Source organism: Ceratotherium simum, chromosome 18 (assembly GCF_057802395.1).
Source record: "Ceratotherium simum simum isolate JZ-2026a chromosome 18, ASM5780239v1, whole genome shotgun sequence".
Taxonomy (NCBI): Eukaryota; Metazoa; Chordata; class Mammalia; order Perissodactyla; family Rhinocerotidae; genus Ceratotherium; species Ceratotherium simum.
In genome coordinates this window covers 29,684,603-29,703,630 of record NC_141917.1, presented here as the reverse complement: position 1 = coordinate 29,703,630, position 19,028 = coordinate 29,684,603, and the positions used below count along the sequence as shown (strand labels likewise).

Sequence of the window (19,028 nt, the reverse complement as noted above, 5' to 3'; positions counted from 1 at the left end):
CTTATTTTGTAAAAGTTGTCCAATTTTCCAAACTAACAAGAAAACCTATAATTATGAAAAAATGTTATCTAGCTCATGGCAAGCAAAGAACTGTTTAATTACAAGTTGCGGCTTATAGTGTGCATATTTTCCTTTTTGAGAATACACAATTGATTTTTTTCCAGGAAAGACACTAAAAAGGAAACTGATCTTACTTAAAAATCACTTTACTCATTTGAGAGTTAATTTTGATTAATCAACAAATCTATACTAATTTTGGATGAGACTACAAAGACTCATTTAAATTTTTGCTCATATAAATAGAATAGCTTCATGACTTCGGCCGGCACTTGGAAAGTATTTCAAATATGTCATAACAAGCACTTTAACAACAAAAGATTGATAAATTGAATACATTAGAATTAAGAACTTCTGTTAATGAAGACACCATTAAGAAAATAAAAAGGCAAGCCACAGAGTGAGATATCTGCAGTACCTGTATCCAGCAATGGACTCATATCCAGAATATATATTAAATAAAAATTCCTACAGTTCAGGAAGAAAAAGACAGGCAACCCAGTAGAAAAATGGCCAAAAGTCATGGACAGGCATTTCACAAAAGAGGATATCCAAATGGCTGATAAGCACGTGAAGAATGTCCTTTACCTTATTATTCATCTGGGAAATGCAAATTAAAATTACATAGTATAATACTATACACATCCACCAGAGTGGCTAAATACCACTTGTTGGGAAAGTGGAGCAACTGGAACTTTCATACACTACTGTTAGGAATAGTTTGGAAAATTGTTTGGTAATTATCTCTCAAAGCTGAATATAGCCTATGTAGTGACCCAATAATTCCACTTCTAGGTCTATATCCAACAGAAATGTATATATCAACAGAAATGTGTACACCAAAAGACATGCTCAAGAATATTCATAGCAGCACTACTCACAATAGGTAAAAACCCAAATGTCAATGAATAGAAGAGATAAGTAAATTTTGGTATTTTCATATAATGGAAGTGTTTTCATATAGCAATGAAAATGAACATACTACTATTACATGTAATAACATGGATGAATTTCACAAACATACTATTGGGCAAAAGAAGCCAGACACAGGCATCATATTGTATTCTTCCATTCATATAAAGTTCAAGAACAGACAAAGCTATTACTACTGTGGTGATTGAAATTAGGGTAGTGGATATGCTTGGGGAAGAGGGGCCAGGGATAGTGACTGGGAGATGGCAGTGAGGGAGCTTCCTGGGAGCTGGGTAACACTCCTGATTTGGGTGATGGTTACACAAGTGTGTTCATCAAGCTGTACCCTAATAATTTGTGCCTCCTCTGTGTGTTATACTTAGGTAAAAATTTTACATGAAAATAGTTACATTCTTGCTCCATACTTAAAATACTTGTGATGGTAATAACTCAACATTCAGTCACATGAAAAAAGCCTATGAATTCCATCAACTATGAACTTGTTCACTCATAATTGTTTGGGTGAATGGAGCTATCCTGAACACTTAAATTTTGAGATTTTGATAATGTACCCATATATTTACGTAGTTAACTAACTCTCTTATACCAAAGAGCAACTTGATTTTTAAAATCAAGGCCAAATGATCTGCCAGTTTAGACAAAAGTTAAAGGTTTTAAAGAACCTATGATTTAGGGTTAAGAAAACTGTTAATATTTAATGAGATGTTTCTTTCTGCTTAGGGTTTGTGTTCGTTCTCGTTGTTGGGATGCCTGTATGGTTGTGGATGGAGGAACTTCTTTTGAGTTTAATGATGGAGCAATTGCTTCAATGATGGTCAATAAAGAAGATGAGCTTCGAACTGTGCTTCTAGACCAGTGAAGGATTTCCTCAGATGACAAATTCTGATTACTGGAAAAATACTTTTACTGCATAAAGACTGCCTGTCATAAAGCTACATTTTTTTGGTTATTCTTGAGACTGGTTGACCCTAGGCTCAAAGGTGACTAATGAAGTGAGATTTGTATTATTATTCTGTTGGATTCTGATGGAAAAGATGTTCACTGTGTAAGAAAATGGATGGACTAAACTGATTGAATTGATACCAGTGAAATTTCTATATTGCTTACAATTGGTATCCAAAAGTGCTGATATCTTTTTAAATTGAGAAAGGTAGGCTCAAATAAAGGATTAAATGTTTAGGATTTGAAATACAACTGTATAAGTTTTTTTCTCTCCCTTTTCTCCTAACTTTGTGGAATTGGTCAGACCATATACGTATCATTTGATTAGTGTATATTTTTTATAGTACCTAAAAATCAAGATTTTTAAAACATTTTGATGATGATGGAGAATTTTGATAAATCTTGACATTGACCTAATTGAAGTAGGAAACATTTTTATATGTGCTGAGAATTTTCTAATTTCAGAACACAGTGATGTTGTTATGACTCTTTATTGATTTAAAATGTTCAAACAATCATTTTTGAAATTATTTATAGACATTTTCATTTAATTGACTTTCAGGATAATTTTGACAGTGCTGGGTGAAATACATATATCTGGACAAAGTCGTGATGCTGTTACCAATCTATTGTCCAATAGCTATTCTAGGTCATAGGCAATTTTTTTTTTTTAATGATTTGAGTCTAATAGATTTCTTCCATATTTAAAACTCTCTCACACGGATTCAAAGACTAAAAGAATGAACTGATTAGATATATTCTACTAGGAGTTTGGTCAGACCTTTAAAAAATATTTTCACATAGTGGTAGGAATATTGTCAGAAAGGAAATGGATTCTTTAATAAATATGCAAAACACATTAGTTTTGGAATTGCCTTTTAATTTCATGGTAGTTTTCACCTAGCTCATATTCCAAGTTTCACATGTTAGCTTTGGAGGATAAAGTGTTATGGCTTTTCTTTTTTTCTCCCACTATAAGAATTCCTTTAGTTTGGGAGGAAACTATTTTTATCTAATTGTTAATATAAGTAATCCTAGAATTTTCACAAAAAGCACCTATTGCTGCATCATGAGACAATTGGTATTCTTATGCCATTTATTCAAAGTTGTATCTGTTTTTTTTCACTTGCTGTTAAAAATTTTTGGTCAATCATTGACATATTTATTGAACACCCACTCTGTGCCATGTACTGTGTCAAGTGGTGGATATACATTGATGAATGAAGCAGACAATCCTGACAGAACTTGAGTCGAGTGAGCTCAGAAGTAAATTCTGTGTAAGCTAGGATGTATAATCTAATTGAGTGCTCTTAGTTTTGCAATATGTAACATGTTCTTGTCAGATTTTTTATGTAAATGCTACTATACAAAGGTAATCTAGGTTTTGATGTATATCCAGAACAAGAATCTGTTTTTCTTTTTTTAATTAAGAGTATCTGCATAGACACCCATAGCAAAGAGTTTATATGATGCATACAATAAAAATTAATGTTTTCTCAGACCTGGATCTAGTTTCCGGTTTGATTTAAAAATGATATACTTAAGATACCACTTTATAAAGAAGTGAAATTCCACACTATAGAAACTCTCCTAACAGCATAAAATACCTTCTTGACAAAAATGCCAACTCCATCTTTAAATCAGGGAAATCTGATTGTCCAAAATGGTACCATAGATCTGTTAATATGTAACATATTAATAGGTAACCTGTATGTAATATGTAAAATTGTTCATAAGCCATAGTTTAAAGGTTTAAAAAACACTTATTTGCTCCATTTGCAATATAAGTTCTATTTCTGCTCTATGGTGGGGATTAATTTGTAAGAGATGATGAGAGGCAAAGGATGTTAGAATAGCAAAAATATTTTTATGAATTAACCTTTTAATGGCAACTATATGTGAATAAAATTAAACTATTGTTATTTCTTCTTTTTTACTTCATGTATTTCCTTAACTCTTATGGGCTCATTACTTGAAAACTAGATTTTCTCAAAATATTATGTTTCAAAAGTCTTTTTCCCCACTGATGTGTATTATTCTGTGCCCTGCTGACTTCATTCACTGCTAATCTTTGACACAGAACCATGATTTGTTATGTAATCAGAGAGTAAAGTGCTTAACTTGTAAGTGTAGACTCTTCAGATAATTTTAACTTAATATTTTTGATGCTCCATATGTACTTATATTCATGGCCCCAGTAAATCAAATCATATGTTTTATTAAATGTATAGTCTTCAATGTAGAGAATTTCCACTGATTTCACTTTTTAAATATCAAAATGAACAATATGAATAAAATAAGTAGAAAGAGCCAATTAACACAAATGTTTTATTGAAAAATATTCACTCGAGTTGAAAAAGTTGTCAAATATAAGTTTGAGGATACATTATCTATTGCTCTGCTTTGAAAATAACAATGTAAATTTAGACTTTAAATCACTAAATTCATTCCATTGTGCCAATATACCATAATATATGCATCATTATACTTAAGGATAGATAGTATCTACCAAGACAGTTGTGCAAAGAAGATCCCAGGGATAATGTGATATGTAAATGATATAATGAAAAATATTATATATATTGGAGGGGAGGGAAAAGAGTAAATGTACTGCTGAACTATAAAGAGGAATTGTTTAAATGACAATTTTCAATTTCTTTAACATTAAAAATAACTATGAAGGGATTAAGGCATAAGTCAATGAGAAGGTGTATTAAATTTTCTATATTAAAGAAAGTATGAAGAGTATTTTTTGAGTGTCATGGGCTTTATTTTAAGATGCATTGTTAAGAAAATTACTGCCTAAACAAGGAGGAACTAAAGAGAAAAATAGAAAAGAATATTTTGTGTTAATTTGAATATTCTATAGGATAGCAAAGGCATGGATTAACTAATTTTGTTCATTTTTCCCTGTTCAAAAATCAAACATCAATAGCTAAAAAAAAAAAAAATCAAACTTGTGATCCTGAAAAGACTGATTAAGAGATCTGAACGATACACAGCTTTTTTTTTTTTTTTTGGTGAGGAAGATTGGCCCTGAGCTAACATCTGTTGCCAATCCCACCCCCCACCTTTTTTTTGCTTAAGGAAGACGGGCCCTGGGCTACATCTGTGCCAACCTTCCTCTATTTTGTACATGAGTCACTGCCACAGCATGTCTTGATGAATGGTGTTGGTCTGCACCGGGGATCCGAACCTGCGAACCCCAGGCCACTGAAACGAAGCACGCTGAACTTAACCACTGTGCCCCTGGGCTGGCCCCAATACACAGCTTTTTATATCAGTAGATTGGGAGTAGAGATTGAGTTCTGATTTGTACCTTATCACAATGAATACTTAAAGATTGGCACAGCTGGAGAGGAAAGTGCCTATTACGATAATAAACGATAGTTTTACAATACTGAAACTTAACATTCTTTACTTATAGAGTGTGTGTGTGGGGAGGAGCTGATGTATGGATGGTTGAAGTAAGCAGGACAGTACTTGAGAACCAGGTTTTGACAAACTGTTAAGTAGACATTTCCCCCAACTGCAACTATTGTTTTTGCCCCATACTTATTTTCTTTGAATGGACGAAGACGGCTTGAATGATTTGTCAGGTTGTCACCACACTAGATTGGTTCTTCTTGGCTTTCACAAGAAAATAGTCTATTTAAAATACCTTTGGTAATTAAGCTTTGTTATGTAGTTACATATTTCCCCCTGGCTCAGATCTTCCCTTCAAAGCATCTTTTCTTCATGAAATGATTCTTCACAAAATCATTCTCTTAATCTTTTAAATATTTCCATTAGCCTTTCAAATGGGTTATTGTGGATTATCCACTTGACATGTAGTTTTAGACTAAAATATTGCCGAATTCTTACCCTTCTATGTACTTTCTGGCTCTTGCAGCAATACCACTGCAAATTAACTTATAATTATTATCCTGAGTAGTAACTTAATAGTTTCTAGTGAAAAAGGCATTTTAAAAGCCAATATAAATGACAGTATGGCCAGTATTTTTTTAAAAAGGCAATATAAATGTGAGGTAATGGTTGGGATATAATACATTCTAGTGTGCCTATTAGAAAATGTAGGACTATGGAAATTAGTCCACTTTATAGTCTCTCCTATCAATCATGGCCCCTGCCATCATAGGACCTTTTTAAAATATAGTGATTTTAATGCTCAAAATTGCAAGTTAAATATTTTGGTATTTGGTTTGAGAAATACCAAAATATCAGCATTTTAATATTTAGAGTCACTAAAAAGTAAAAATAAATACCAAATATTGAAAATAATTCAAATATTAAACTGAGAACAAATCCATAAAATGAAGTTAGTACAGGCTGTAGGGCTTCAACCTGTATAACGAAGTTAGTCTCTTGGTGAAAACACCTTTTTGACTTCCCGGGCTATCTGGCTAGGTGGGGAGGGGGAGAGGAGTGGCATACAAAAGCCTTTTTGGAATAAGCCTTTTTGCTTGTTCCAGGGTTAGGGTATCCAGTGGAAAGGAGTTTCTTTCTAGTTTCCCCAGTTCTTGGATTACTTAGTGCCTTTCATATGTTCTGCACCTTCCCTTGTGCTGTTGTTCAAACACGATATCCTCCACATTGTTAGATCTTCAGTAATTGTTGGATTGAAATTGAGTTCACCAAGATAGAAGGGACACAAGTCACTTTATCCAGAAATAAAAATTTTGCACTTGGCCAGAGTGTCCCTCATATCTCTGGAACTTGTGGCTAGGGTATAGGAAAGGGAGGAATCAAGGGAAAGGGCTGGAGGCAGATGTTAACATCATAAAAAGAATGACAGCCAGATGTTATGTGCCTCTTGATGAAGAACATAATACTACCCGTCAACTATCTCCTAAAAAAAGAACTTGATGAGTCGCTAGACCAGGTTTTCTCAACACCAGCACTATTGATGTTTTGGACCAGATAATTCTTTGTTGTGGGGAGCTGTCCTGTGTATTGTAGGATGGTTAGCATCCTCAGCCTCTATGCACTAGATACCAGTAGCACCTCTTCACTTGTGACAACCAAAATTGTCTTCAGATATTACCAAATATCTGCTGGGGTGCAAAATCACCTTTAATCTAGAGCCGTTTGCTGCTAGATCTAACCACCAGTTCATGGAAATAGGGAACAGATTAACCTGTTAAACATCAATCATTCCAGGGATCACATCAGCAAAATCCAGAATGTGGAACCAGGGACAAACAACCAGTTTCTTCAATTAATAAATTACAAGGGAAGAAAGAGAAGGGGACCCTAAAGATTGGGGCTGGCCCAGTGGCATAGTGGTTAAGTTTGCGCACTCTGCTTCCGCAGCCTGGGGTTCGCAGGTTCGGATCCTGGGTGCGGACCTACACACCGCTTATCAAGCCATGCTGTAGCGGCATCCCACATGTAAAATAGAGGAAGATGGGCACAGGTGTTAGCCCAGGGCCAATCTTCCTCAGCAAAAAGAGGAGGATCAGCAACAGATGTTAGTTCAGGGCTAACCTTCCTCACTAAAAAAAAAAAGGAGACGTAAGAGAATGTCAGTCAGTCCTGGCCAGAGCAATTAGGTAAGAAAAAGAAATAAAAGGCCCCCAAATTGGAAATGAAGAAGTAAAACTGTCACTATTTGCAGATAACATGATGTTATATATAGAAAACCCTAAAGACTCCACGAAAAAACTGTTAGAACTAATAAATGAATTTGGTAAAATTGCAGTATACAAAGTCAATATACAGAAATCTGTTGCATTTCTACACACTAGTAATAAACTATCAGAAAGAGAAACTTAAAAAGCAATCCCATTTACAATTGCGTCAAAAAGAATAAAATACCTAGGGATAAATTGAACTAAGGAGGTAAAAGATCTGTAGACTGAAAACTATAAGACATTGATGAAAAAAATTGAAGAGGACACAAATAAATGGAAAGATATTTCATACTCAGGGATTGGAAGAATTCATGTTAAAATGTCCATACTGCCCAAAGTAATCTACAGATTCAATGCAATCCCTATCAAAATTCCAATGGCATTTTTCACAGAAATAGAACAAACAATCCTAAAATTTGTATGGAACCCCAAAGGACCCCGAATGGGCAAGCAAACTTGAGAGAGAACAACGAAGCTGGAGGCATCACACTCCTTGATTTCAAATGCTATTACAAAGCTATAATAGTAATCAAAATAGTATGGTACTCATAAAAACAGATACATAGATCAATGGAATAGGACAGAGAGCCCAGAAATAAACCCACTCATATATGGGCAATTAATTTATGACAAAGGAGCCAAGAATACATAAAGGGTGAAGGACAGTCTCTTCAATAAATGGTGCTGGGAAAACTGGACAGCCACATGCAAAAGAATGAAACTGGACCACTATCTTACATCATACACAAAAATCAACTGAAAATGGATTAAAGACTTGAATGTAAGACCCAAAACCATAAAATTCCTAGAAGAAAACATAGGCAGTAAGCTCCCTGATATCAGTCTTATGGATGATTTCCAGATTTGACACAGAAAGCAAAGGCAGCAAAAGCAAATATAAACAAGTGGGACTACATCAAACTAAAAACCTGCACAGCAAAGGAAACCAGCAACAAATGAAAAGGCAACCTACCACATGGGAGAAAATATTTGCCAATCATTCATCTGATAAGCGGCTAATATCCAAAATATGTAAGGAACTCATACAACTCAATAACAAAAAACCAAACAATCCCCTTAAAATGGGCAGAGGAATAAAACAGACATTTTTCCAAAGAAGACATATAGATGGCCAAACAGTTACATGAAAAGATGCTCAACATCACTAATCATCAGGGAAATGTAAATCAAAACCACAATGAGATATCACCTCACACCTGTTAGAATGGCTATCATCAAAAAGACAAGAGAAAAGTGTGGGCAAGGATGTAGAGAAAAGGGAACACTTGTGCACTGTTGGTGGGAATGTAAATTGGTGTAGCCAGTATGGAAAACAGTACGGAGGTTCCTCAAAAAATTAAAAATACAACTACCATATGATCCAGCAATCCCACTTCAGGATGGGAGAAAACACTAACTTGAAAAGATACCTGCAGGCCCATGTTCATTGCAGCATTATTTACAATAGCCAAGATATGGAAACAACCTAAATGTCCATCAACAGATAAATGGATAAAGAAAATGTGGTATATACGTACAGTGGAATATTATTCGGCCATAAAAAGAATGAAATCTTGCCATTTGCGACAACATAGATGGACCTTGAGGACATTATGCTAAGTGAAATAAGACAGAGCAAGACAAATACTCTATGATCTCCTTTATATGTGGAATCTAAAACAACGACAAAAAATCAAGCTCATAGACACAGAGAACAGATTGGTGGTTGCCAGAGGCTGGGGGTGGGGGTAGGTGAAATGGGTGAAACTTAAACTTCCAGTTTTGAAATAAGTCATGGGGACGTAATGTACAGCATGGTGACTATAGTTAATAATACTGTATTGCATATTTGAAAGCTGCTAAGAGAGTAGATTTTTTTTTGTGAGGAAGATCAGCCCTGAGCTAACATCCATGCTAATCCTCCTCTTTTTGCTGAGGAAGACCGGCTCTGAGCTAACATCTATTGCCAATCCTCCTCCTTTTTTTCTTTTTCCTCCCCAAAGCCCCAGTAGACAGTTGTATGTGGTAGTTGCACATCCTGCTAGTTGCTGTATGTGGGACGCCACCTCAGCATGGCTGGACAAGTGGTGCGTCGGTGCACGCCCAGGATCCGAACCCTGGCTGCCAGTATCGGAGCACGCGCACTTAACCGCTAAGCAAGGGGGCTGGCCCCCAAGAGAGTGGATCTTAAAAGCTTTCATCACAAGAAAAAAAATCTGTAACTGTGTATGGTGACAAATGTTAACTAGACTTTATTGTGGTGATCATTTTGCAATATATAGAAATATTTTTTTTTATTTTTTTTATTTTTTATTTTTTAATTTTTTTTTTTATTTTTTGTTTATTGCAGTAACATTGGTTTATAACATTGTAAAAATTTCAGGTGTACATCATTGTACTTCTATTTCTGCATGGACCACATCATGTTCACCACCAAAATACTAATTACAACCCATCACCACACACATGCACCGAATTATCCCTTTCACCCTCCTCCCTCCCCCCCTCCCCTTGAATCATTATGTTTTCTGTCAATTAGACCTTAACAAAAAAGAAAAGAGAGGATGTCAATCAAATGCAATATGTGGACCATGTTTGGTTCTGATCAAAACAAACCCATATAAGAAAACCAGAGACAACTGAGGAATTTTCACCACCATTTTGATATTTAATGTTTCAGAATTAATTCAGGAGAATCTCTATTCTTTAGACGTAGATACTGAATATTTATGAAGTCATAGGCCTGGGTTGTGCTTCAAAGTAATCTGTGTGAGTGCATGTGTATGGGGTGGGGAGGTGGATGAGATGATGGATAAAATGAGATTGGCCATGAGTCAATGACTGCTGAAAACAGATGATGAGGTTGATCATATTCTCTACTTTTCACATTTATTTGACATTTTTCATAATTAAAAACAGAAAAGGAACCACAGTAGCGATAATGTCAAAAAAGAAGCAAAAAACTGGGTGATATCCAAGAAGTATCACCATTCTACCATATGAATGAACGGGTTCAAAAGGAATTGAATTCCTGGAAGACCTTGGAGTATAGGGTGAACTATCCAAATAGTTTGCTAATAAGAATAAACTACACAGTATGAGCTGATCAAGTCTGTAAAGTGCTGACTTTTATTGATAGTACTTGGCTATCACATTAATCACTTGAATTTCAAATGTTTTATAAATGTGATTACTTTTTGAGACACTCTAAAGATAATAAGCCTGCATTTAGCACACTGTCAGAAAGCATGATGAACTATCATTTTAATTTGACAACAAGCATATGAAGTAGACGGGGCAAAAAGGACCATTTCAGGGGTCTTTTGAAGGGTCTTATTTAGAGGGCTGAGATAAATGGCACACCACACCAAATGCTATCTATTTTAACCACAGTACTTAAGGAAGAAAGAGAAAGGATAAAGGAACACAACTTAGCTGAAGTACTCATTTTTATAAAAATGTTTTATTTTAAAACAAGTCTATAAAAGTAGAAATCACATACAAAAATACAGATTACTCTGACACGTCAGCAAAATAGCTTATGGCTGGACTTGAGTTTGGAAGTACTGCGTGTTTGAGGGCACCCGGAAGTCAGAGTCCAACCGGATTCTGTCACCAGCCCTTGTCACTAATCTGTAAACAATAATTTCAAGTAGTATTTAGCACTTCTTAACTACTATAAAATTGAAACAATCATTTCCTGTATAACACTATTTTGAAATGTTCTTCCTTAGGTCTCAGCAGATAAGGGCACTTCATACCATTGTTTCTAACATTTGAAAAATCTGATTTAAAAAAACAATGTTAATAGAAATGAGGGGTTTTGGCTTTTTTGTTCCATTTTGAACATACGGGGAGGTCATCAATTTAAATAAGAAATTAGTGTTTTGTGTTTATTTTAAAAGTAGAATTTAATCCTCTTGCTTCTATGTCCCATTAAAAAAAAATCACTGATGCTATGAAAGGTTCAACATCTGAGTCTTAACTGTTATGCAGGTGCAAGTTGTGTTCACTGCTCTAAAACTGCATGGAACACACACCTGCTTCTAGTGTGTATTTCTGATTGAAAGGAACATGCAGTTCTTAGGGAACTTTAGGTCCAGTAACCTTATAAAATACGTAGTTTCAAACAATTATTGTGGGAGACCACTAAAAAAAAGACAATTTAAAATACTTGATTCCAGAGTAATATAAAAATAACTTCAAGAACCTCAGCAATAAAGGAAAATGGCAGGCACCTTCAGTCCAGGATTCCATCCAACATTTCAAGAACGGAGGCTGACTGGTTACTACCACCTTTCTAAAACAAAGCAAGTCATTTTAAAAGCTAAAGAACCCACGTCAACATAATTTGATCATAAAGTAGAAGACCACAATTGATATTTCCTCAGCTAATTTAGAATTCTGGGAACACAGTACATTAAAGGATACTTCATTAATGTGCATTAGAAGATACATCAGATCAACCTGACATAGGAAATCGCCTCTTGAGCCTTCAAATTCTATACCAATTCTATACCTCTGATTGTTTTTTTTTTCTCTTTTTATTCAGGTTTTAAGGTGAATTACCCAGGGCTATTTGCTTCCATGAGCCTAATTTCAAATCTAAAGGCAAAGGTGAAATGTGTACTTTTCTTTTTCTATCCCCTAGAAGAGACTGCCTCAAATCTACTATCCTATGATTCTTTCTGTTCAGCTCACAATACGAATAGCTTATTCTTCAATCTATGTCTTATAAAGCAAGACAGAAAATTAAAGAAAGTTAAGTTGCCATATAGGCTATGAAAATGATTTGCTGTTGGTGATTTTTAGGCTTGATTCTAAATAGATTTAATAAAAGGGCACTTGGAAGAGGTGGCTCAAATTTTGCTCTTTAAGGTATCCTGAAATTATAGGCTCACTCTCCTAAAATTTCAAAAGGCCTACAACTTAGGCTCTGAAAGGCATAGCAGTGACAGAAGCTTTCATAGTCATTTTTAAAAGCAACACTTCATAGTTTTTCTCTCTCAAATGGTTCTCTAATATACTTGCAGAATAAAGGCAAAGGGAAAACCAAGAATAAAAATAGCTGAGTGCTCCCGCAATTGGGCTTCCTGCCTACTTTCCCTGTTCCAAAGAGAAGAGGAGACACCATCCTGCAATAAATACTTCATAGACAACTGGGCTTTTGCAGTGTCAGTCGGCATTTGATGCCCCATATCTCCTGGTTCTTTTTGTTGCCAATGGTCGGCCTGGCAATGGTGGTGAAATGGGAGCAATTAATCTGTAGATGAGGGAGGGCTTCCTTTAACAGTTGAAGGGTACTGTCAGGTACGATTCCAAAAACTTGTAGTGTTTTTAGTGTGGGAATTTCTCCAAGTTCACTGGAAAGGAAGAGAGAGACTTTCAGAGCCGCAGTATCAATGGAAACTGTTCCACTAGAGTTACATGACCCCATTTTTACAATTTGTATCATAGTTTACAAAATGCAAACTGAGAACATAATTTGCAATCAATGATTCCAGAAAACAGCAAACGTGAATCAAACCACAGAGCACAGGCCATAGCTTGGGCAACATGACCTCAGGAAACATGCCAGTGCATTTTGTTGAATTTCTAACAACCTAAAGAGTCCAAAGTTTAGTTAAAATCCAACCATCTTTGCTTCCTTTCTCCGTTCTTGATTTACACCGAAAGGCGTTACTGTGAGGAGAAGCCGGTAAGCCAGCGATGGTACAAGTAAATGTTTTACTGCAGCATCAGTTGGAATCACCGCAGGTTACATGCAATTTAAGGATATGGACTTGACTTTGATTTGAACTAGGTTCCATCTCTCAAAAGGAGATGTCAGCAGGGTTGATAACTTCTTAATTGTTAATACTCAACAAGTCCACCATATGTGATGAAACCTAACAGTGACTTCACTAACGTATTTTAGACAGGGTTATGTAGACGGAGAAAAGAGGTGACCAATCACAGCCATTTCACCTCTCTGTATATTACCACTTTTTTTCTGTCACATATAAGTCAATCCTCTTAAATATTTCCCATCAGGGGAAATACAACTCTGTGAACAGTGAAATTCTCATCCACAAAAAAAGGGAGCCTGTTTCCCCAAAGTAAATACTTTTTGATGATTCTTTCTTCTTAACCCAGATCTATGTGCTTAGAAATTCATCTCTCTGATCTGTATTTGCTCTAGGTTGGGACACACAGTACAAAGTCTCAGGAAAGGGAATATTTAGTTTGGAATTTCATCAAATCCCACTACAGATCAATGAAAACATCGATGACCTAGAATTAGAAGCATCCTTTATATTTTCATACTGCCAGTAATTAGTAAAAAAAACTAACTTTCCTTAGAGTAACTGTCGCTTTGTCTCCAATCCTTCTTCCTTCCAGCCTATTTACCAATGTCCAAGGCATCTTCTTAAAGCCTAGCTCAGATTATGTCACTCCCCTGCTCCAAAACCTTCGATGCTTCCCTCGTGTTTATGGAACGCAAACTGTTCAGCTGGCCTTAAGACCTTCTATGTTTAACCTGCTCTCCTAGTCTTCCCACTACCCCTCTAAACACATTTATTCTACATTCAACAAAGTGTCTTAAACACCACAGATGTTTAAGATATGTTAGCCAAATACAAGATGAAAGGTAATTTAGAAAAAAAAATACTACCCAAATAAAATAAATATGCTTGGTGTTCATAAGGAGAGGATAAGATCTGGAGGTCATAATAGAGCAAAAGAAAATCAAGAAGAACAAATTGCTGTTGTTCTTAAAGTAAACTAGTCTCCGAATATAGAAACAGGAGTCTAAAGAAAGGTCACAACATACAGATGTTTATACTTATCACCTTAGATGATAGCAATCCTGATCCAACCTTAAATCCCTCCTATGTAAAATTTAAGTGTATGAGAACATTGTAAGACCCATGACAATTTTGGTTCTGGGATATCCAAATTAGCCAAATCATTAAGTCATATCTGCAGTGGATAGTACTTAAAAGAAGAAACTGTAGGTGGGAGTGAGAAAGGAGGTATGGCCGATGGTAGAAGAGGAAAGGTTCTTGCAACAGCATTGGGAAAGAGCCTTGGCAAGGAAGGAAATTACACCAGACTCGCAGAAGACACTCAGAGGTTACATGTGAGAAGGGAGTGAGCTGTACAAGATGGGATGATGGACAAAAGGCCATTCTCAAGGTGAAAAACCAGAAAGACTTTAAAATCTTAAGGAGACAAAAAAAAAAAAAGCCTCTTAGTATGCGTATCATCTACCACACAGCAGAACAAATACACAAGCATCGCTTTGAAACTACAATGGAAGAGAACTAAGGGATAGTAAACAGAAATGAATGGTATAAGAGCCATTATTTCTAATTTAAGAAATATAAAATGACACTGATAATGTCTTAAGTACCTCTGTTTAGTTTTAGTAAACAAAAGATATTTATGAACCCTTTCACAGGTTCACCCCTTACCTCATCTACCTAATCTTGTTTTCCTTATAAAATCTCAAATTCCTCAATGACAAATTCTCCTACCACAAGAGTTTTTAAGTCTCTCCTAATCTCAGATTAGTTTACTATCTCAAGCTTGGGTTTCTTACTTGAATGAGAAATACAGAATATGTAATTAGACGAGAGTTTAGACCTAGGGAATCAGACCAATTAAAGAGTAAGGGAATAAAAAGAATGAGGATATGGCCTGAGGAAGAAAAGCTAGTTTCCCAAGTATTTTAAAGCATTATCATGACAGAAGATACTCAGATTTTGTTTTCCCACTTCAGAGATAAGAAATAAAAATTCTTTAGCATAAAATGGCTCTCTTGAAATTATTACTGAGGATCCTAGAATTCTTACTATGCATTTCAAATACATCAGCTACTGGAATGACTGAAAGCAGAAGGAAAGACATTTTATCTTGGGAAACTTTTAAGGATAGGGTACCAGCAAACTCATCTTAATGGATTCACAAGGTAAACCAGTGTACCATTTACATAATGCCTAAATAAACACACTCTTTTACCTTAAAATTCAATGATAGCATCTTTCTTCTCTCTGTTCTCACTCTACTCTGGTGATCAGATTTGTAACTAAACTCCAGATGCTCCTGTTTCTCTTATTTCAGGATAAGATTCAGACAAATAAGTCATAATCATGCGGTGAGATTCACACCCAAGTCTGTGACTTCAGGCTGGTGCCCTTCACCATCAATTCACACTGCCTGCAGGCATTACTAAGCAAGCGATATTATCCCAGTGGATAAAAATATTAAAATGTGAGGGCTCACAGTCTCCCCTTAGCCTCTGCTCAAGAAAAAGCATTTTGGTGTTACCTGCTTAGCTTCCTTCTCTCTGGAGAGACAGAACAAGAGTAAGATACATGGATAGATTCTCTTGAGAAACGCAACCCAAAAAGAATGATCACCATACTCCCCAGGGGGCTGCACAGGGAAAGAAGCAGCAGCCCAGATGTCAAGCACAGGAAAGAGTGGACGACAGAGAAACCTTTTCAGGTAGACACCAGAGGCTCCCAGGAGTTCTGGAAGCTAAAAAATAGAAGGGCAGAAGATTTTAATAACAGTTCCATGTATCTGAATTTAGACCCTAACATCTAAGAGCCATAGAAGTAAATAGTGGCATTCCTTGTAGGCAGCGCTTTTCCAAATGAGATAGGAGCTGAGGCCCTGAGCCCCAGGATTAATTAAAAAGTTTACTTACCTGATTCCCTAATTCTACTAGTTGACCCTGTATAGCTGAAGCATCTGATTTATTCATTAATTCTCGACACTAACTGACAATATTCAAACCAATAATTTGAGGACTACATAAATTCTTTGTTCCAATTCACCATCTTCTTTGATTGGAACTAGAATCTCAACCACCTTCATCTGGACAGTGAGCTAAACGAGCTCAGCGGCCTCGTTCGGGGCATACTGGCCGGAACAAGAAAGAAGGACCCGGAACAAATCCAGGATACTGATTTCTCGTGGTTTTTAATAAAATTGCTATACGTTTACATCTGACATGAGGAAGGATTTTCCAGCCCTTTGGGATGAAAGAAACGAAACCTTTTCAAAAATAAAGAGATGATATGACTCCCAGGATGACTTGGGGATAGCACTCCCTAAAAGGAAGATGAACCAGATTCCTTTTTTCTTTGCGCTCCCTTGATTTTATGGAAGTTGTGGAGCAGGTATAAAATTAACCCTCGTACGGCTACCACATTAGATACAGACTATTTTGCATCTGTCCAGGAGACCTAGGATTTAGACCCAGCTCAGCCATTAACTCATTATCCAGCTTTCAGTAAGTCATTTCACTCTTTTGGACCTCAGTCTCCCCGCTATTCAAAGAAAGCCTCAGTCTCTTACGATATTTACCACTTGCTTCTATTCTTCCCATTCCTCGACCATCCAGGACAGATATCACTAGAAGATTACAGAACTTTTCTCTAAGTCCAGATGAAGGCCTTTGGAATCAACTTGAGTTGATTTGAAAATTTTGGGAAAAAACCCAAATAAAAACCATACACACTGGGTCTGCCTCCCCAGTTTTAATATGCTCTGAGCTGCCTGGACTTAAAGGCTGTCTTCTCCACCTTTCGCAAGTCCTCCACAGACACTAGCACAGTATTCCAATATTTAAACCTGCTCATAGCTAAATAATAAACGTTTAGTGAACTATCTCAGTCAACTCAACTTTACTAGATATCTCAAGCAAAAAATTTTGCCTTGCTTTTTCTATTTTGCTGGTCTTTCCTAACCAGTTTGTGGTACACTAATATTGATGTTTAAGTGTTAAATTAACACCAAGTGACATCTCTTTTGGTCCCTGCCTTCTATACTAGCTTTAAAAATCAAAAATACTTACAGTAAAGTTTCAGGTATTATATCATAGCACCGACTGAGTGAAAGGTGTTGGAGGTAGCTGAGCTGGTAAAATTCCGGAAAGCAGTCATTCTTTAGCATGACACTATCACTGTAACAGAGCAGAAGAAAAAATTCAGCACCTAGACATCAATCCTAGCTGGAGAAGACCAGAATAGTCTACCACCTAGTTCCTTCAATTCAACATATAAAGATCCTTTCCTCATTCAGTGAGCAATCATGATTTTTCAATTTTTATTTTAAAATAAATAAACAAAAAAATACCTTAAGTCGAGGTGGACAAGATTGGGGCATCTTCCAACTAAAGTAGAGACATCTAGAAAAAAAAAATGATGGTCACTATTAAATGAGGAACAAGACAAGAATATCTGCTGCCAATACTATCATTTAACACTGTGCTAGAAGCTGGGAACAATGCAATTAGAGTGAAAGAAAAAACAAAATTATCATCTTGGCAAAGAAGACTTTCTACCCAGAAAATCCACGAGAATCACGTGAAAAACTATTGGAAATAGTAAGACAACTGTGTAAAATGACTGGTTAACAAAAATCCATAGCTTATCTATTTATCAGCAACAGCTGGCTGGAAAAACAAAAGGAAAAAATCCCACTCATAACAGCAAAAAGCAGAACCAAATCCACTATGTGCAAACAAACAACATATCATAAAGGTAGCACTTAAAAATCAATGGGGAGGGCCGGCCCCCGTGGCTTAGCGGTAAAGCGCGCGCGCTCTGCTACTGGCGGCCGGGGTTGGGATCCTGGGCGCGCACCGTCGCACCGCTTCTCCCGCCGTACTGAGGCCACATCTCACATACAGCAACTAGAAGGATGTGTAACTATGACATACAACTATCTACTGGGGCTTTGGGGGAAAAAAAAAGAGGAGGAGGATTGGCAATAGATGTTAGCTCAGAGCCGGTCTTCCTCAGCAAAAAAAGAGGAGGATTAGCATGGATGTTAGCTCAGGGCTGATCTTCCTCACACACACACACACACACACACACACACACACAAATCAATGGGGAAATCATGAATTACTAAAAAATAATATTGCTACCACAACTGGAAAAAATTTATTTCTCCAACTCAAATAATATGTCCAAATAAATTCCACATATATTTAAAAAGCTTTAAATGCAAAAATATGGGTAATTATAAAGTTTTTACACACAAAAGAAAACGTAAAGGGAACATTGATAACTTACTACAAAAAATTTTTAAAACTCTACCACATTAAAGCAAAACAAAATACAAACAGAATTCAAGAGGTATCAGAAAACTGGGAATAAATGTTTCCAACATTTATTTATTTGATGGCTTTTCAGCCATCAAATGAAAAAAAATTCTATTATAATGCCCAGAATTGATAAAATATAACAAAGCAGGTCCCCCTATATACTACAAGTGGATATTTAATTTTATGCAGCCTTTCAGGAGAGTAAACTGATTTTTTTTGTTTTTGGAGGGTGAATTGATTTTTTTAAAAAAGTGTTCAGGGCATTACTCATTTTGCTCCTTGACTCAGTAATACCACTTTTAGAAAAATAATTAAAGACGTACATGAAGATATTCATGTAGCAACAGTTATAATAG

The 19,028-nt window shown here is 36.0% G+C and overlaps 2 protein-coding genes across 6 annotated transcripts in view; one reads left to right on the top strand and one right to left on the bottom strand.

Moving 5' to 3' along the window:
* The window catches only part of NADK2 (NAD kinase 2, mitochondrial), a 44,239-nt gene extending 39,559 nt beyond the window's left edge, over positions 1-4,680 (top strand). For all 5 annotated transcript variants that reach the window (XM_087443200.1, XM_087443195.1, XM_087443197.1 and 2 more), the window contains one exon: positions 1,711-4,680. In XM_087443200.1, the coding sequence (XP_087299326.1) occupies positions 1,711-1,802 (92 nt within the window). In that variant the 3' untranslated portion in view covers positions 1,803-4,680. The remainder of the gene's footprint in view (positions 1-1,710) is intronic.
* A 6,329-nt stretch (positions 4,681-11,009) lies between these two features.
* Positions 11,010-19,028, bottom strand: part of SKP2 (S-phase kinase associated protein 2) — a 31,509-nt gene continuing 23,490 nt past the window's right edge. Inside the window, exons 8-10 of the mRNA XM_004422737.3 lie at positions 17,697-17,748; positions 17,416-17,523; positions 11,010-12,928 (exon numbers count right to left, since the gene is read on the bottom strand). Of these exons, the coding sequence (XP_004422794.2) occupies positions 12,715-12,928; positions 17,416-17,523; positions 17,697-17,748 (374 nt within the window). The 3' untranslated portion in view covers positions 11,010-12,714. The remainder of the gene's footprint in view (positions 12,929-17,415; positions 17,524-17,696; positions 17,749-19,028) is intronic.